Consider the following 20,959-nt stretch of genomic DNA (forward strand, 5'->3'; position numbering starts at 1 on the left):
CCACTTGCCCATTTCTTTTGTGCTTTGGGTGGTAGGTAGCACCCATCATGCTGTAGAACCCAAACTACTTTGGTGTCCCTAGGAGCTACCCATGGGGAACAATGGAGTGTTTTGAGTTCCCATTGTTCCCTATAGCAGAACAAGCAGTGTGCACAATTTTGCAACCCTGCCTTGAAAAACACTGCAGAAGTTCACAATAAGAGGGAATCTGTCCCTTCCCACACACAACACACTTTTCAAAGATAATCCAAAAATGACCCAAAAAAGGAACCACTGACCCAGAATTCACTGCCAGCTACAGTGCCTGCACTTCAGTACATCATTGGCAAGTTGCTCTTACACCCAATTATGACTAGTTTGTGTTACTTCCTAGCATGATTGCAACAGCTGCCACAGCAGCACACAGGTCATGATGGGTGAGAGCTGGAGCCTCTATCAACCAAATATTTGCAGTATTGAGCTTTGGGAGAGTAACAAAAATCTCTATCACCTGGAAGTGTTGCAACAAATATTATTTTTAAAGCAGGGCAATGGGACAGATACATTTCATTTTTCAATAGCAATAGAAATAGAACTATAAGCAGGATGATCTATTCAAGGTAGGTGATGCTTTTATTAGGACTAATCAAAGAGTAACAGCATCAAACAGCAAGTTTTCAAGTGCTACACAACACTTACCAGGATAGATAGTAATAGAAAAGAATGGAGGTGGGAAGAAGCGAGTGTGAAATGGAAAGGTGGTGCTTAATGGCAATATGCAGCTTTTAATCCGTTCAGGATCCTGAACTAAGTAAACTTCCAACTTTCAAAAATATGGGGGTACATTCATGCTTTATCCCAACAGCTTGCCGTGTGTGCATGTGAACATGCGCGCACACACATCTAAACTGTCTTGCACCTTTCAGAGCCTTATATATATCCCTTCCAGCTCTAAATTCCCATTTTACAAACTGTGGACTGCTGGGAAACCTCTAACATGTTCCTCCTCCCTCACATCCTTTTGCTTACCATGTAGCTGCTGAAGAATTCTGTAGGACTTGAAAGATTGCTGCTTTGATGCTGTGTTACTTTTTTAAGGACCAGCCAAGAAGTATTACATACTTTGGATTGTAGACTTGCTTCTAATGGACCAACACAGCACATATGAGTTTGTATAGGATAAGGTTTGTGAAGGTAGAAGATCCATATTTTTGTTAATTCATGGATTCTGTCCCCGGATGGTTAATCTGAACTCTGTGGGGTTTTACCTATTCACTCCAGTGGCTCTGATCTAAATGAGAGATAGGCCTAGTTATCAGTCCGGTGGTAAACATGTCTGGACTTACATGACTTCAGTGTGCATTTGGAGAAAAACCTCATTGTGCTGTTCCATATTAAAAAATACCTTACAAATGGTACACTAGATTTTAGGAAGGATTTTAGTCTTGTCTTTCTGGTCATGCTAGTTTGCTATGTGTGGGTTTGTTTGTTTTTATGGACAACATAGGCAGCTGCCAAAAACTGAGTCAGACCATTGGTCTATCTAGCTCAGTATTGTCTTCACAGACTGGTAGTGGCTTCTCCAAGGTTGCAGGCAGGAATCTCTCTCGACTCTATCTTGGAGATGCCAGGGAGGGAACTTGAAACCTTCTGCTCTTCCCTGAATGGCTCCATCCCCTAAAGGGAATATCTTACAGTGCTCACACTTCCAGGGTTAAGGGGTCAAGTCATGCTTGCTACCACAAGGCCAGCTCTCCTCCCCATACAATCAAGTGAGCACACACCCTTGGTGTTGCATCTGGGCTGCATTCTGATTGACCCTCATATTTTAGAACAAGGTTTCACAGCTTTGGCCCTCCAGCTATTGAACTACAACTCCTATCTACCCAAGTCTCAGCAGTCAATATTTGGGGATGATAGGAGCTGTAGTCCAGCAGCAGCCTGAGGGCTGTAGTTGTGCAGCCCTGTTTTAAAATAATGGCGTACTAAAATAACATGCCCTCAAATTTGCTAGAAAAAGATAAAAGCAACTATAATAAAGGGAGGCAAGAGAAAATTCACCCTACCAGTCCGAGGACCGGTATACTGGCCCCAGCTTGACAGCCTGTATCATGAACACATATGGCATGGCCTGCTTTGCAACAGTAGTGAAAATGCTGGCTTAATTCTGATCTGCAATAATTGTCACTAGTTTTTGCCTTGTCTCTTAAAATCTTGAAAAAAAATTGATAGGAAGGGAGGGGAAACATTTCACTTTTGGCACTGTTTGAATTGTATTTACTTGGAAAAATAATAAATACAACAATTCTGTGAACTGAACAATGAGGAAGGTATTAAACCTTTCAGATGGTGGTTTTATAGCTTGAAATGTACTCCTTGCCTACCTATTATAGCAAGTACTAAAATAACACAAGAGATTTTCTGCTTGAAATGATTCTTAATTGAGAGTTACAACAGAAACATGTTAACATGAATTAACAGGAAAAGAGATCTTCTTAACAGCCCCAAAGAAAATGTGGGGCTATCTGATTCTGATTGTCAGTCTCTCTGGCTTATTTTCTGGCTTGATGCCAAGGCGTCTCTCTTCAGAGGTGGGCATTTTCTTCCAATCAACAATTGAGAACTCCACTAGAGAACGCTTCATTGCCCTCACAAAGACAGCATCTTCTGGATTTTCAAATGGAATTCTTCATAAGAAACAAAATTAATTGTAAATGACAACTGCCATATTGTGCAGTGAATGAACAAACTTACACTTAAAAGTAGCAGATTACTGACACTGATTCATAGGTAGTACCCAGTGCATTGTAAATATTTTGAGAAGTTATACGATAATACCATGATGAAACAAAGCAGTCAGTAAAAGCAGAGGAAGGATGGTACATAACTCCAAGGATTCTGTCTGCCTATGGACTGATACTTCTAGGTTTGGCTATCTGAGTATGACTTTATTTCTTCCATAGAAATCTGTGTGACTTTAAAGTACTTAACTGATGAACTTTTGCATGGTGAAAAATTACTGGATGTGTTGACATTTTTCTCTGAACCCATTCAGTTTTGTAGAAAACTAGTTGTTGGATACAAACTACTATTTTTGCCAACACACTCTGATTGTAATAATAATTTGATGATCCTCTGAGTTGTGCTGTGCCCCCCAAATCACATAAAATTACCTTCAAATCAGCCCAAAATTGCTTTTTCCCCATCCCCCCCCCAAAGGTAGCTATTTTGGGGCTCTGAAACAAAAAATGGCAGCCAGAAATTACCACAGTGCTGTGCCCAAGCAGGGCTGATCTGCTTTAATGAACACAAAATCTGAAACCCAACCATGTATCACAGGTGTAACTGGTTGAAAGCCGTAATCAATCTTTAGCTTATGTACAGAGCTGAACAGTTGCCATCTGCAAAAGTAACAACTTCTGGAGGAGTGGTCATCAATCTGTTGCAGAATACAGCAACAAAGTCTTCCAACACATTCAAGGCTAACAATTTTATAGTGGCATAACCTTTTGTAGACTAAACTCCATTTCATGAGGTATATGATGCTTTTTCCTCATTTGGCAAATATGCACACCCACATGCACTTGGGTATCGTGTGTTGTGGGGGACTTGCCAGAATGGCCAGTTGGTGATAACTCTATAGATCTATTCAGATGTTAGTTAAGGTGGAACGTGAGTACAGGAGGACCTTGATATCCATGCATTCAATATACGTGGATTTGTGTATCCACAGTTGGGTAAAAGACACCTGTCCTCAGCATACGTGGGGGGGAAGGGGGGAATACACTCCAACCTTGTATTTCCGTGGGTCTGGGTGGCCGGAAATGACCGTGGAGGTCATTTCTGGCTGCCATTTTTGTATTATAGGGCCTCAAAATGGCTGTGGGGTTTTTTTTAACATGGAGGGGTGATTTCGCCCTGATTTTTGACCGATTTGGGGAAGATTTTCCAAGATTTGGGGGGCACAGCACAACTCAGGACCAGCAAAACATAGTAGGGAGCTTCCTCCTGCATCTCTCCCCCCGCCCAATTTTGACCACGTTTCTATCAATGTTTATCATTTTCCTGACAACCGGGAACCTAACCCCTACAATCCCATAGCCCCACTGATTCAATATTCACGGTTTCCATGTCCACGGTTGCAGCCGGGGATCGAACCCCCGTGAATATTGTCGTCTTCCTGTACAGCCATCTAGAAGCATGCTGGAAGTCCTATCAAGTGTATCACTCCTTCACAAGTGTTGTTCAGGGTTCCAGCCATGCTCATTTGAAGACGTGAGCACTGTAACCATGATGGCCAGCATTTATGTGATCCGGAGTCTGGGTTGCACAATCTTCTTTAACTAACATCTCAATAGGGCTTATTGATTATTTATTTATTTTATTCAATGATTGATTGATTGATTTTTCCATTCATTCATAGGCTTATTTATTCAAAAGCCTTTGTATATACAAGGTAAGAACAGAGGCTATTCGCAGCGACTATTTGCAACAGTAGTAATAACTGATCATGTGGCTTCTCTTCTCTCCTTACACCTGAAATGGGAGAAGAACCCTCCATTGTGCAGCTTCCAGACTAAGTACCATTGAAATTACTCATTTCAGTGGCTCACCGACCATGCAGCTAGTGGCTCATCTAAGAGGGATGCAGGCTCACTGGCTCAACAGGACTCACCATCAGGTGGACATTCCTACTGATGATGGGGGAAGCTCCATGCATCCTAAGAGCTGTGTCAGAACAACTGTGGCCTCCTTCCACTGGGAATTATGGGAGTAGGTCTCAGCAGCACTTAGAATTTGTAGAGCTTCTCCTATCAGTAGGCGCATCCATGGTGAGTGCTGCAGAGCCAATGAGCCTGCTTCCCTCTTGGATGGGCCACTGGCTACGTGGTATGTTAGCCAACGTTGCTTAGTCATGACTAACTAATCTGGATGCTGCCTATTGCTTTTATCCAATATTTATTCTAATATTTAGGCTCAAAAGCTTTTGCCACAATAAATCTGTTGGTTTTTAAAGTTCCACAAGATTCATTGTTGCTTTTACTTGTAAAAATGCTTCCTACTCAATATTTTAAAATACATATAGGTCTTCTATTTAAATATTAATACATGGGAATGAAGGATAAACTGATCAAACTACTTACTTAACAAGATGATTTCCAAACTCACAACCTAGAAATGTTTAGAACAAGATATTAAAGTATGTACTGTATACAACATTAATCAACTGATTCATAGCATTAAACAAGTACAGTAAATTCTAAATGCTATTAGTCTGAAATGACAAATGTTGAAAATTAGCATAGGAAATAGGAAACTGCCATATACTGAGTCAAACCATTGGTCTATCTAGTTCAGTATTGCCTTCATAGACTGGCAGTGGCTTCTCCAAGGTTGCAGGCAGGAATCTCTCTCAGCTCTATCTTGGAGAAGCCAGGGAAGGAACTTGAAACCTTCTGCTCTTCCCAGAGCAGCTTCATCCCCTGAGGGGAACATCTTGCAGTGCTCACATGTCAAGTCTCCCATTCAGATGCAACCAGGGCAGACCCTGCTTAGCTATGGGGACAAGTCATGCTTGCTACCACAAGACCAGCTCTCCTCTCCTGGACTACATTGATTACTTCCTTTCTAATGTCTACTAATTATTCATTATTAGGTCTGTGACCAACAGAAATTTCGATCAGGTCTGACCTGATCTGCTCTGACCCTGCCCATGTCAGTTCGGGATCCACTGGACCCTTTCAAAAGTCAGAGTTGGGGTTGGAATAGGATAAAGCTTTAAAAAATAAAAATAAAGTAACCGCAGATACTCACTGTAATCACAGTAGAAAAGTTATATCACACCAGAGGAAGTGTGGTAACACTAGAGAATCTAAGAGGAAATGATGTAACACTAGAGAACCACAAAATAAACCGGGAAATCGGCTGGCAGTGACTATTTGTGAATGAAAGCAGGCTGGTTTTTTAAAAAGTTTTTTTTTCATATTATTATTACATTTCTATCCCGCTCTTCCTCCAAGGAGCCCAGAGCAGTGTACATGGTTATGTTTATCCTCACAACAACCCTGTGAGGTAGGTTAGGCTGAGAGATACATGACTGGTCCAGAGTCACCCAGTGAGTTTCATGGCTAAATGGGGATTTGAACTCAGGTCTTCCTGGTCCTAGTCCAACACTCTAACCACTACACCATGCTGGCTATAAATTATTAAAGCCATTTAGCACAACTAGGAGGAGTGACTATTATTCAGCTGTGTTATTTCCCCGAATTACAGCAAATACCTGCAGGCAAACGTAACACTTTAGTGGGTGACAGGCTAAATAATGGCTTCAGCAATAGTGGTGTGTCTATTCTCTTTCCAAATCCTATAGACTGGAGAACAAGGGTCTTTTTGTGGTTGTAAATATGCAGAGCTGATTCCCTCTCTTTTGTGGTTATTTCTGTAAAATATAAATAGATGGAGTTATCTGAAGCCTGAGTTTAACTTCCTGATCATTTATGGGAGAAAAAGCATAGCTTGACACAAAGCTGAGGTCATTCATCTTAATCAATTGAAATATGATCTGGCATGGACCAAGTGGGTTTTTACAGAAGACTGAAAATGATAGACACTGGGCATGAATAAAAACTTCAATTTTGAAATATTCCATAACTAGTGGAACAGATTATAACAGTACAGTACTATCAATTATAGACAGACCTATAGGAGGTCAGTGTGGTTTCAGATATTTACTGAGAAATATAGTCTCAGTATGTAGTCTGCATTTTTTAAACAGAGAAACAGATTGTAAATCAATTTAAGGCTTTTCATATTAAGATGATAGCATGCATAGTAATCTCAACACTACAGTGCTGGGATAAATGTGAGCTGCAGGTTTAGAACAAGCAGCTCTGGTCATTATTTTAAATGCAGTGTAATCTTTTTAATGACAGTGTCTAGGGAACCAATTAGAATGCAGTCGCAAACATCATGCCTAGAGATAAAAAATGTGTGGGCAAGTATCTTAAGTGCACATAAGAATATATTTTGGCCATGCTGCAGACGATACAGATAAGACTTTAGAATTTTAAAAGACAAGAAGTTGAATCTAGGAAAGCACAAGTGGAGTTCTGCTCATGCAAAGGGGCTTTCCTGCCTGCTTATTCCCATTGCAGACCCTGTGCACATCTGAAAAGGACCGGAACACCGGAACACCTGATGACTGGAACTCTCCAGAAAGACATGGAATAGGGCATCAGGGCTGCAATGGGTGAAAGGAATTAGTGGGAATCAGGAAGCCACCTTGCACAAGTGGAACTGCTTTTCCACTCGTGCTTAGGCATCTATTAAAAGGTAAAGTTGTGCCGTCGAGTCAGTGTCGACTCCTGGTGACCACAGAGCCATGTGGGGTTTTTTGGTAGAATACAGGAGGGGTTTACCATTGCCAACTCCCGTGCAGTGTTAGATGATGCCTTTCAGCATCTTCCTATATCGCTGCTGCCTGAAATAGGTATTTCCCATAGTCTGGGAACATACCAGTGAGGATTCGAACCAGCAACCTCTTGCTCCCTAGGCAAGTGATGTCCCTGCTGCGCAATTATTAATCCAGTCTAAACTTATATGAGCATTCAAAGGCAGTCCCTAGTTAAATTTAAGGATGGTATTTTTTTCACATTGTTAGACTAATTGATTAACTGAAAGTATGCCCCACACCAGCTCTCACATGTAACAAAAATGTTTATGACCCATGGGGTATATGCATGGAAACACAGTGTGTTATTATATTATTCTCTCTCTCTCTCTCTCTCTCTCAACTTGTTCCTTAGAATAATTTTTTTTGTTTGCAAATTTATACAGATGAAATCAATTGCTCATATGATCAATGAACTAGCAATTCTTTAATAAGCTTGTGACCACAATCCAGAAAGCTCTTTTAGATCTACCCAGTGGCTTTATATGCTCCAGTGGGAGTTCTTGCATCTTTCCGTGAGTGGGAGCCTACACTTGCTGCATTTCAAATTAATTTTGACTCTCCCCTAAGTTGCCTATAATTGTGATTCTGCTGATTTGGTTATGGAGAAGTAAGGAGCTTTCCTGGAACTATTGTGTGAAAGACACAAGCAGCCCAACCCAGGCTGGCGCAGTCCAGCATGGGTTGGTCTGCTCATGTGGGGTGCTGGGATTGCTCCCACTCCCAGAAGCTCTGCCCCCCTAGCCCAACTTTTAACCCTGACCCTTAACCAGGGTTGGAGGGCATGCACGCATCCTCCACCCAGGTTTGGGATTGCACACAGAGTGGGACACGGGGGAATCCACCAATGCACTGCACCCATCGCGCTGTGCATTATGGGATTCCTGGAGGCCTGGATTCATTTGCCCCAGCCTCCAGCAATCCACACTGCCTGGACGATGTGGGTGGATCGTGTGGGTGCACAGCGGCGTACCGAAAAGGAGCTGCTTGCTTGTCTGGGGGGGAGGGCAGGTTGGTTCAACCCTGCCCTCCCCACCCCTGTTATGGTTGTCTGAATGACCTTTTTGTTTAACAGGTTCCAAAATCCACTCTGAAAAGATGGTGAGATAGACGATAGTCTATTCTATAAACACCAATGACGTTCAGTGATCTAAACACTGTTTATCTCATTCTAAAAGACAAACACAATCCAACCTGTTTGGTGTTTTGATTTCTATGGGGAGTTTATGCATTTTCATTCAAGTTAATGGGACTTAAACATGCCTAACTTTCATTGTTTCTACCTTGACTCTGGATATCTGAATAATGTTGATTTTCCCCAGCAATAAAAGCATAATAGCATTGAGTTAAGTTACTAATTAACCTGGCTTCTCCTGGGAAGAGATTATGAGAGAGATCTTTGACATATTGGGTTATGGATTAGGAACAGTTGAACAAGTAGATTATCTTTTTCTTCGCTCGGACCTAGAGTAGGGGTGAGCAACTGGGGGGGGGGAGTAAGACAAAGGGAAACACCAACAAAGGAAAAACAGAGGGAAAATATGCAGAAAATGAGATCTGCAATTACAGGCCAATCATATTAAGGGGTTGTGCTTGAGCTACTAGCCCACCACTCTATACTCCTATCTGGAAGAGGCTCCCTACCCCCCCCCCCAAAAAAAATGTCGATGAGGGGATTTGATCATTTATGAGAACATCCATAGTTCATTTGTGATATAACACATACAATCAAAATATATTTGATAATACCTGCAATAAAAGAGTTAGTTAAGCTTTCAATATTATCTGGCATTTCGTTAAGCAGCAATCGGTTGCATGAAAACACTCACTGTTTTGCAGGTTTTGGCAAGACAGGGAAATTAAATGGGCAACAGCCAGAAAGTATCTGTATTATAGACTAAGGTTGGGTACTTTTGTTTTTTAACGTCTTTTTAAATTAGTTTCCAAATTTAAAAAATAGATGAGTCTGCAAAACACATACAAGAAAAGTATTTACTTTAAACTCTGCACAGCTGTGCAGGTCTTAATGAAAACTTAACAATAAATCATCAGGAAATGGCATTCACTCTCTAAATGCCTGCCTAAGGGCAGTAATGGGCAGGATGAGGGATAACAAATTAAAGCTGAATCCAAGCAAGGCGGAGGTGCTCATTGTGAAGGATGAGTTTGATCTTCCTGTGCTGGATGGGGTTACACTCCCCCAGAAGGAACATGTAAGCAACTTGGGAGTGGACTCCAGCCTCACCCTGGTATCTCAGGTGGAGGCTATGGCCAGGATCACTTTCCATCAACTTTGGCTGATTCAGCAGCTGCATCCATTCCTTGGAGAGAACGATCTCAAAACAGTGGTGCATCAGCTGGTAACCTCCCGGCTTGACTATTGCAATGCGTTCTACATGGGGTAACTCGGAGAGACCATATTATGCCTGTTTTAAACATTTGCACTGGCTGCCGATATGTTTACGGGAAAAATACAAAGTGCTGGTTATTACCTTTAAAGTCCTGAATGGCTACCTTAGAGAGCACCTTTTTCTGTAGGATTTCCATCGCGCATTGAGGTCATCTGGATAGGTCCATCTCCAGTTTCCACCAGTACATCTGGTGGTGTCTCAGAACCGGGCCTTCTCTGTAGCTGCTCCTGGCCTATGGAATGCACTCCTGGCAGATATCCACAGTTTAGGCTCACTGTTGGCCTTTAAAAGAGCCCTAAAGACGTACTTGTTTGGCCTGGCCTTCCAAGGTTTTTAAAAATTGTTTTTAAGCATTTTAATTGGCTTTAAATGGTTTTGAATTGTTTTTGAATTGTTTTTATATATATTTTTAAACAGTGTGTTTTAAATTGTGTTTGTTTTTATGTCCTTTAAAATTTGTTGTGCACCATGCAGAGCTTTTGGATGGGGCAGTCTATAAATGTAATTAATAATAATAAGTAATAAGTAACTCATACTCATTGAATGAGAGAAAGTGAAATTATCTATTACAACTGTGCATCCTCTCCAATTAAATTTCTTAAGGTAGATCAAAATAATTGCAAATAAGAAATGAAAACTTGCAATGGACACATGCACATTTGAAGGGCCTAAAAGAAGTGGGGGTGGGAATCATACAGGTGCAGAATTCCCTGAATACTAAACCTGACAAAACTGATTTACATAAGATATTTTGCTTTGCTGAATGAGAATGGGCACAAGAAGAATTTTTGCTCTTAATAATCACAAGCAGCTAACAAACTGTCCTCTGTTTTGATTAGGTAAAAGACATGGAACTTCTACCTTTTCTGTCAAGCAATGTTACCGAAGGAAGGTGATATATTACATATAGATGGTATCTGCAGTCTTGTGACAGAGGGTTGTTAAATAGGTCTGTGGGAGACAAAACAAATAAAAACACAATGGCAAAAATTACTGAGCAAAAATTACTGAGCAAAAACTGATATTTCAATAGGTATTGTATAAACAAAATGTTTCTATTCATAAAATATCTACTTCCCAAACACTATTGGCCCATAGTAAGAAGACATTCTGAAATAACTGCAGGTGATACTTTGTATGCTGATTCTTTGAAGTTCTTGTTTATTTGTTGTGATTAAAAAAAAATCTGATCAAGGATATGAACCTCAGCATTCCCATTGTGTGACACAGATGCGTTCCTCAGCAATGCTACTGCAAGAGCTGAGACCCAGCAAATTTCAAGGGCATAGCTGATTGCTACTAGATTCTACAGCTATATAAACAACACCAAATGATCACTTACTCCTGGCTTGAATATTCTGCAACTATTCAGACCAGTCACAATATCCTTCTTCTAGGGAGCTGGGAACTGTAGCTTATGCCTGAATCTCTTTGTGGAAGCTGTGAAAAGTGCTCCTCCGTGCCCCCTGACCTTAGCACTGAGTCATACTTAAGATCAGAGACTACACAGGTCTGGGAGCCGGACTGTGTAGTCTCTGATCTTAGGTAAGACTTTGTGCTAAGGTCAGGGGTGAGGGGAAGGATGGTCAACATCATACAGTATAACCAATTTCTGGACTGGGCCCCAATCAGCAAAGAACTTCATTTTTCTTATACACTGGGAATCCATTCTGCTGTTCCGGCACAACTATTGTGAACTATACAAGACACAAACAGTGGATTTGGAATAATTCTCTACATGGAACTATGCATGGGCATCTCATTTTCTTAATAATGCAATAAAAGAGCACTAATCAGATACTGGCAAAACCAAAAGGGGTTTAAAACATTTGCTCTAAATACACAACATTACAATTCAGTTTTATGTGAGGGCCACTTTCTTTGCTAAGGTATCACTGCAAAGGCTCTCTCTCTCTCTGGATTCAATGTCAACAGAGCATCCACAGTCCAATCTTTGCTCAGTTCTGTGTTATGCAACTATAACACATTATACAAATGCTTTCTTCAATGTAGACCCCTGCTGGCCTGGTGTAATACCAGCAAAACACCATGGATTAAGTACACTTGTAGTTATAATTTTATTTGGAAATAAAAAAAATTCTGTCCCTTTAAACACACAGTGAGGCTGTTCACACAACCAAAAACTGGGAGTGCTGCATACTTGCAATTTTTGGTTGGACAGGAGCAAACAACCAGGTAGGAGGAGGAGGGAGAAGTGACTGTGCAGGAGACAGGATCTGGGTAGGAGAGCTTTTCCTCCTTCCTTGGTCAAATGCTGGACATGAAAGCTGGGTAGGATGATGCTGTCCAAGGTAGAGGATAAGCTCTCCTACCCAGATCTTGTCTCCCACACAATCACTTATCTCCCCTCCAACCTAGTCGTTTGCACCAACACAATCTAAAATTGGGAGTACACACAGCTTCCAAAACTGGGTAGGACACTTGCCCTACCCAGTTTTTGGTTATCTGAACATAAATTAACCATTGAAGAGACAGAGTGATGGGAAGAGACAGAACACTGAAGTAATACACTACCATTCTGTATATTATGTATTTTTTTCTGGTCAATGACTATAATCAACCAACCAACCAATCAATCAGTCTTACAATTCAGTAAAAGATGATGGAATGAATCAATGAGTAAAAGCTGTATAGTCAAATCCTATGAATGTTTATTCGGTAACAAGTCCCACCGAGTTCAATGGAGCTTACTCCTCAATAAGTATATATAGGATTTCAGGGTCTGACACACAAAGGGCCCTTTTAGGTGTGCAAGCATCTTTGCATGTGCATTGGCACATCTCGCCTTTTTCTTGGGAAGGCGTTTTCAATGTATTCAAAGGCTGACATATTGACTATTGAAGTGCAAGTACTATATAAGAAGCAGTGTTGTTGCTGCTGGATGTGGTTTTTGGTTAAGCCATTCTTTGATCCATGCCAGCTTTTGAATGGTACTTTATTTACTTTTATTCCAGTCCTGGAATAGAGGCAGGCCTAACAAACAACCAGCAGCAAGAGCATTGAAAGCAGTCTGCACTTGCCTCTCTGTAAATAATATCTATTTCATTAAACCATTACTATTCTGATTGTACTCCACTGCCTTGTCCTTGCATGCCACAGCTCTTTCCTCTGGATTCTACACTGAGTTCCAGATTAATGCAGCGCCAGTGTTTACATGGGGGGTGGGGAGGGGTTTCAATGACTTGCCCCTCCCTGAAAAGCCTTCATGCCACCTGAAAATAGGAAACGGAAGTCATCGAAATCCCCCCTGTGCCAGTGCTGTGTTAGTTGAATCCATCAGCAGCACTTGTTTTCTCATGTAGCACCCATGCTTCATTAGTCAGGATGTAGGCCAATGTTTTAATTAATAGTGGGTTTAATAAGGGCAGTATCTGTACATAAACTATAATCTGTTTTCTTTCTGATGACCCTGGACATTAATTATCAGTGTGACACATCTGCATTATTATCAGTCTTTTACAAAGCATTTACTTCTGTGAACTCTTTCTTTTCACAAAAAAGGAGAAATTATTACAATTAATTGCATTCAGGGAGCCACAAGATGGCAGCAGCAGAAAGAACATCCCTTTTACTGCTAAAAAGTACAGATATTTCTTATCTTTTCAAGAACTACTGTTAACTTTGAAAAGTGTACACAGCTCATAACTGCATGCAAGAAAAGAAAACGTATATTACGGGTTGTTTGTAAAATAGTTCGTAAAATTTTATAAGGGAAATTAGCTTTTCCCACGCTAGACTTCCACTGCTTTACCCGCTTTACTTTCCTGCCCATTTATGTTTAAATAGAAGGATTTTTAAAATTAGGGTTTTTTTAGGTTTTTATTTGGATATTATTATTATTATTATTATTATTATTATTATTATTAATTTGATTTCTATACTGCCCTTCCAAAAATGGCTCAGGGTGGTTTACACAGAGAAATAATAAATAAATAAATAAGATGGATCCCTGTCCCCAAAGGGCTCACATTCTAAAAAGAAACACAAGATAGACACCAGCAACAGTCACTGGAAGTACTGTGCTGGGGGTGGATAGGGCCAGTTACTCTCCCCCTGCTAAATAAAGAGAATCACCACAGTAAAAGGTGCCTCTTTGCCAGTTAGCAGGGGTTTTAGTCATTTTAATGACTTTTGGGGGGCTTCTCTGATAGAAAGATTTTTAAAATTAAGTTTTTTAGGTTTTTATTTGGATTTTAGTCATTTTAATGACTTGTTTTGGATTTCTCTGTCTGAAGCCACATGAGGTGCCTTCAGACAGAGACATGACTCATAAATACTATAAACTATTCAACAAGAGGCATATTTTATGCGCAACAAATCCCAGTTTTGCTGAACTATTTCTCAGTTAACAGAGGGGGTACTCGCTTTTCCCTTTGGATATATCTGTACTAGTTATTCACTCTGTGATGTGCCAGTTCGAGGCATCTATAAGCAGAGGTAGGCTGACTTCTGACTTCCCCTTCAGTCGAATCCTTGAAGATGCGTGATGTATTTTAAGCTTTTTAAGCAAAAGTGCATATTACGGCTCTCTTAATAGCTAAGGCATATCCACCCTTTGTTAAGTTATCCTGGGGATGGAGTCATAGCTTGGGGGCAGGGCCATCCCCAGGGGGCTGTAGGGCAAAGGGCAATGGGAGAGGGGTGCACAGCCAGGCGAGAAACCATGGCAAGGAGATGTGGGGCCCTGGCAGCATGGAGATTCTGGGCCTGGAATCTCCTTTTTACTATCGTTGCTGGCCAGGAGCAGGGTTCCTGCCCTCTACAGCAGCTGCCCTCTGACTCAGTTGGATCTTGCAGCATGTGCTGGAGCAAACAACTCCATCATGGTTTTGCATCATGGTGGTTCTGGCTTTGGCTGGGCTGCGCTCCTCTCTGATTTGCCCAGAGAGGCCTGCATCCCAGTTGGAGCCACCATTGTGTGCAGCTGAGCAGAGCACTCCATGGGTCCCAGCAAGCTAAGTCGGAGGGCAGCTGCTATGGTGATTGGGAGCTGCACTCCAGGCTGGCTGTGGTGGGGAAAGGGAGTTCCCAGACAGGAATCTCTACATGCCACCTCTGGCACAGGTCCAGGGAGGACACAGGGCTATGGCCCCGATCTGCTACCTCTAAGGATGGCACTGCTTGGTAGTAGAGAACAGATTTTGTATGCAGAAGCACTCTGGTTCAATTCCTGGTTTCTCCAGATAGGACTGGGGAAAGACCTCTGGGAAAGTCCAGGGACAGATAGCTTGGAGTCTACAGGTGATTCCTAGGCGTCTCTGAAGTATCTCCCTAGGGGTTTGGGCTTCCTTCTCCCTCCCTTCACTTCCAGCCAACACTACAAATTTGATTGGCTGGCTGAATGGGGGCATGTTCACACTATTTTTAATTTCTTCTTCAGGTGCTCAGAGATACTTTGACTTTGACCCCAGTTTCTTCCCTGATAAAGATTCTCTTGCTTCTCTTCCATCCTGCAGCAAAATTATCTTGAAATGTTGGGATGTTGATGTTAAAATTTCAAGTTCTGTTGATATAAGTTTTTGTACACACTGCCATTTTGTGACTGGTTCTGTTTCCCTAAGCCATGTTTTGGTAGTGGGTAGCTCATAAGAATATAAGAACAGCCCTGCTGGATCAGGCCCAAGGTCCATCAAGTCCAGCATCCTGTTTCACACAGTGGCCCAACAGATGCCACTGGAAGCCTACAGGCTGGAAGCCTACAGCCTACAGGCAGCCTACAGGGGCAAATACTTGTTCCCGGAAACCATAAATCTGTCCATCCCTGTTCAACAGTGAGCTGGATGGAGTATAAGGTAGCTTTCTATGCTCACGCCAACCTTGGTAGATCAGAGCAAGGTTCAGAATTCTTCACCAGGATCCATCACAATCCATTTTCTGTCCAGCCCAATCCATAACATGTATCTGACCAACTGACAGACTGCATGACTAAGAAACAGAAGACCTCCCATCACATGTATAATAATTTCAAGCTGCACATTTCAAATTCATTTGTATAGATTTATCCTGCCCATAATGAACCAAGTTTTTTTTTAAAAAAATCTGACTGGCATAGTATCCTTATGACAAGAGTCTCTTGTTTTCAGCTTGGCTCTGCTTCAGACTCCAGTCACCTTTATACTTCTTGTCATCAAACATTCATCCTGCTGAATGTATGTAAAGTTTAGATGATAACAAACATCTCCATTAATTACTTTACCGAGGCATTAAATGAGTTCCTGCTTTTTAAAGTTCTGAAAGCCTGGTATGATCTATGAGCACATTCCTGTAGGGGGGAAAATGGAGCAAGATTGCTTACACTTTCACTTTCAATAGGTTAAGAGCTTCTAATCCTACTTCCCTGGAGGCAATTTCGTAGAGCACAACTGAGTGGCGCCAGCACCGTCGTGTTTATCTTAATATGAAATTTTAGAGTCTCAGGCATTTTCATTTACCCCTTGCTTTGCTCGGTATATTAAAAAAATGCAAACGCTAGTTAAAACTTATACTGGTATGTTTAATTAGCGAATCTATTTGCTCAGCAAAAGACCCTTCAAAAAAGTTTGAATTATATGACTTCTTTCTTCTGCCTCAAATGTCTGTTTCTATGAAATGTGGCATGAACAGTGTTCTGCATAGGAAAAGAAGAACTGCTGCATTACTTAAGGTCTGTAGACTTAGCATTGCTTTGAGCTCATTCACAGTTGCGTCCAGGTTTTTCAACTGGTTGTTGTGAAGCATCAGGATCTGCAATGCATGTACGTGTCTTAGAGCACCTGGAAAAAATGACCAATGATAATGAATTTGTGGATACCCTTGGTCTTGTATTACAAGCTTGGTCTTGTGAAATGAAACATGCAAATTATCACACGATCCCTAACAATAAAGCATTGCGACCAGTGAGTCAAATGTAACCTGAATGGTCTCAATATTCTGCAAAGAGGAACATTCCACCCCCAAACCCCAAAGAAGATAAGACATGTTTAAATGGAGTAAAACCAGGGCCACTTTGTTAATGTACACACATACTCAAATAAACTTGCGATGAGGTACTTAACTAACCAGAGTGCGGGTGCTCCTCCCATGTGAAACAACCTCCTAAGGAGGGCTATCTGTGTTGGAGATGGAGTTCCAGCGCATCTGGACCTTTTGCACCAACTATCCTAATGACCACTAGGGGCACTGGGAGTAGAGACAGTGAGTAAGGGTCTCCCTATCTGTCCCTACTCTATGACACCTGAACTGACTCTGCAGCACTTCCTGTGCTGAGTCGCAATCCTTCCTTTCCTCTTAGAGAGCAGATGGAAACCTCTCTCTCTCTCTCTCCTTACCTATTCATTATGTAGTCCTTTAGATTTGGATTAGAACTTTCCTATCCAAGTGTACTTAACCAAAATAACCAATAAATACTTAGTATTTAGCTCTACAAGAATCTCCATGTGCTGTCTCTAGATAGCTGCAACAATTAAACCATCCTCTGCTACCTACTCTGTAACTGGAGGGTGTGCTCTTTTTCTTAGTGCTCTGCTGTTTACCTACTGGGGGTAAAATTAACAACCCACAACAGTCTTACACCAGGGCGAACGGCCGGGTGTTAATTTTGTCAGACACTAGGTCCTGACATCCTCTCATCATGTGGCGTTCCCACGCCAAGGGGAAGGCTACTGACTCAAGCTGCACAGCTCTGAGTTGGTGAGCCCAGCAGCCCCACGCGCTCAGCTGGGCAAGATAGTGGCATCCATGCCTTGTTCCTCGTGCTGAGGGCAGAACCCTGCCCCCCGCTTCATCCCACTAGCGTGGCGGCAGGGAACAACAAAATCTGAGTCAATCTTTTAAAGTATCTGAAACCTGATCAATGGCAGAACCAGATCACTGGGTCAAAATAAGGGTTCAGTTAAAATGCTAATGTGGATACACTGACTGTCCCCAGCTAGGATGGATCTTCTGTGCATAAATCTTTACTGAATCAAAGGCCAGGCTTTGGGTAGTGAATGTCTGGATCCAATTGTAGTGGCTCATATACTGTGCAACAAAATACAGGCGGTTGACCACTCACCTGTGCTGCTGAGTGTATTGCAGAACAGGGTGGTCCCACTCCATCTTAAAGTTGTGCACACACAATTGCACAATGCAATACCGATTGGAAACAATGGACATCATGTTGTGCAACTTTGTTTCCACAACTTTAAGATGGAGCAGAGCATCCCTGTTCCACACCACCACCAGTGGGGTTTATACACACGCACAGCAGTGTGGGTAGGTACACAACCACCTTTGTTTTGCTGCACAGTATATGAGTGACCGTGCTGATGTTTCTGCATCTCAACCAGCTATCTAGTGACTCGTACACTGCTATTCGGATGAAGTGTTTATAGAATAAGTTATAAGATATCAAAGCAATTTACAAAAAAAATAAAATAAACCCGTCAATAGGTGAAATCTGTGAGTAAAACATGCGCATTCAGTTTGCCCTTTGGTAATGATGGGAATGAGATGGGTTTATTGTCCCCAAAGGATTACAGTCTACTACTATCTATACATTTAAAAGTCTTAGGACGTATATCGCACATCCCGTGGTACGTGGCACATCTCACGCGAGTTGTCCAGAGAAGAGAGAAGGCACGGGGTAGGGCTGAGGGGCGGACAGAGGGGAAGCTGCTGAGAAGGAGGAGGAGGGGTGGGGAGGGGAGGGGAGGGAGGGCCAAGGAGGAGGTAGTGCTGTGGCAACAGGGGAAGAAAGGCAAAGAGCAGCAGCATCCATCGCCCTGCCGAGTCTCCTCACGAGGACGGCCGGGGTGGAAGCGTGCACCAAGGGCCATCCATGCAGGCCGGATGGGAAGCCCCGGCTCAGCTGTTCTCCTTACAAGGAGACTCAAAAGGGCGATGGAGGTCAGCCCTTGGTGCACCCAGACACCCAAATTGGCCATCCTCCTCGCGAGGCGACTCGGCAGGGTGATGTGACAGAGGCGGGCGATAAGAGCAGACCTAGGCTGCCGCAATGTCACTCTCCCTCAGAAGGGAACGGGGGAGACTGAGGGAGAGTTGTGGGGGGAAGCAAGAGAGAGAGAGTTGGGGGGGAGTAACAAAGAGAGAGTTGTGGGGGAGAGCAAGAGAGAGAGAGTTGTGGGGGGAGAGTTGTGCGGGGTAGAGTGAGAGAGCTGTGGGTGGAGAGAGCGTGCGTGTGTGAGAGAGAGTTATGGGGGGGAGAGTGGGGAAAGCTTTGCCACCTCCGCTGCCATCCCAGATGGCAGGGGGTGGCTTAAGGAGGGGGGAGGGGAAAAGGCTGAGCAGGGAGCCAGATTGTCCCGGGAGGTGTGAGAGACAGAGGACTAGGGTGCAGATGTTCTGCGCAGGGCCAGCTAGTTATAAATATTTATATGCTGCTTTTCAACAAAAGTTTTCAAAGTGGTTTACATTGTTTCATAGGAACAAGAGGAACTGCCATATACTGAGTCAGACCATTGGTCTATCTAGCTCAGTAATGTCTTCACAGACTGGCAGCAGCTTCTCCAAGACTGCAGACAGGAATCTCTCTCAGCCCTATCTTGGAGACACCAGGGAGGGAACTTGGAACCTTCTGCTCTTCCCAGAGCAGCTTCATCCCCTGAGGGGAATATCTTGCAGTGCTCACACATCAAGTCTCCCATTCAGATGCAACCAAGGTTATTACCCCGAATGATTAGTGTTTTCTACTATTACAAATACTGATATACCATTTTCAATGGAAGTTCTCAAAGTGGTTTACATAGAAAAAAAATAATAAATCAGGCGGTACCATTGTGAAATATGTCAGCTACTATGTTTCATTTTGCTCAAGACAGATATGTAATCAAGGCATTTGCCAATTTTATCTCAAATGCAGTGAGTATAAGAGTGGAGAGATACTGATTTGCTGTTGCTTAACTTGATCATTATTTGCATTTTCTGTTGGTGTTTGGCCATAGTAAACAGAATCCAGTTCATATAAATCCAGTACCTGGGATAATAAGAACCTAAGAATTTCCCAGTTGGGTCAGACCATTCCCAGCCCCAAGCCATGACACCTGATTGGATTTTGAGTCTGCAAGCTGGTAGACCCCAGAGCCAGAAACCCTGGAACCAGAGACCTAGGAATGGGAGCACATTGAGCTTGAGCCCAAGCCCTCTAATGAACCACCCTCTTCCGTACCAAGTATATCATGCCTTCTCCTACAAGCTTTCACATCAGCAGTGGCAACAGGCCAGGAGGGACTTGATGGCATGGAAGAATGCTGGACTCTACTCAAAGGACTGTCCCTTTGAAAAGTGTTCCCTCTAACAGGGATTCCCAGAAGTTGTTGACTACAACTCCCAGAATCCCCAGCTGCAATAACTTTTGCTTGGGGATTATGGGAGTTGTAGTCAACAACATCTGGTAATCCCTATTAGAGGGAACACTGCCTTTGAATCTCTTTGTTCTCTAGGCACGGAGGCAGAACCTGGGAGGAGAAGTCTGAGCATGGATGGATTTAAACCTCACTCCAGCCCTGGCCTTTGTCTGGGTACATTGGAGCTGTCCAAGGTTCTGCAGCCTTGCCTTGCCTTGCCTTGCCTTGCCAGCAAGATACCCATTGACTCTCCCCATTCTAATTTCCAACTCATCTAAGCCACCATGTTACCTGTCTGATTCCTATGCCTGACAAATCATGTCCACACCTTGCAATGAGCATATCTCTCTTCTTTACATTCAGACAGAGCTGCCTTTATGACAATATATCTTATTTACATCTTACATTATAATACTGAAAGTGAAGGAGACTGTCCCTTTCATAACAAGCCATCATGCCCTGCTAACCAGTACTCAAGCCACAATAGTCTTCTAGCTAGATTTCTTCTCATTAGGATGACTATGGATTCTCACACCTACATACTTTCACAAAACACTACATATATTTTTTTATTTCAGAACACTCCTACGGTCATTTTCCCAAGTGTATCCAATGAAACTGAAGTGGCAAAAGTGACTCCCAATGCATGTGATACCTGCAATATCTCTGATTTCATTGTTGTTGAGGTACAGTTCTCTCAGGCAGCAGTTGTGCTTCAAGAAAGTTAGTTTCTGGATCTAAATTGTGAGAATCAGAATAGGTTTATGCCATTTTAT

The 20,959-nt window shown here is 42.5% G+C and overlaps 1 protein-coding gene across 3 annotated transcripts in view; it reads right to left on the reverse strand.

The window, feature by feature from the left end:
* Nucleotides 1-2,227: 2,227 nt before the first annotated feature.
* Nucleotides 2,228-20,959, reverse strand: part of LRRC72 (leucine rich repeat containing 72) — a 35,457-nt gene continuing 16,725 nt past the window's right edge. For 2 of the 3 annotated variants that reach the window (XM_053258870.1, XM_053258868.1), the window contains exons 5-10: nucleotides 20,839-20,920; nucleotides 16,500-16,613; nucleotides 10,702-10,791; nucleotides 6,260-6,418; nucleotides 5,124-5,151; nucleotides 2,228-2,666 (exon numbers count right to left, since the gene is read on the reverse strand). In XM_053258870.1, the coding sequence (XP_053114845.1) occupies nucleotides 2,501-2,666; nucleotides 5,124-5,151; nucleotides 6,260-6,418; nucleotides 10,702-10,791; nucleotides 16,500-16,613; nucleotides 20,839-20,920 (639 nt within the window). In that variant the 3' untranslated portion in view covers nucleotides 2,228-2,500. The remainder of the gene's footprint in view (nucleotides 2,667-5,123; nucleotides 5,152-6,259; nucleotides 6,419-10,701; nucleotides 10,792-16,499; nucleotides 16,614-20,838; nucleotides 20,921-20,959) is intronic. The other variant, XM_053258871.1, reaches the window with a different exon arrangement.

This window comes from Hemicordylus capensis, chromosome 6 (assembly GCF_027244095.1).
Source record: "Hemicordylus capensis ecotype Gifberg chromosome 6, rHemCap1.1.pri, whole genome shotgun sequence".
In the NCBI taxonomy this organism is placed as follows: domain Eukaryota; kingdom Metazoa; phylum Chordata; class Lepidosauria; order Squamata; family Cordylidae; genus Hemicordylus; species Hemicordylus capensis.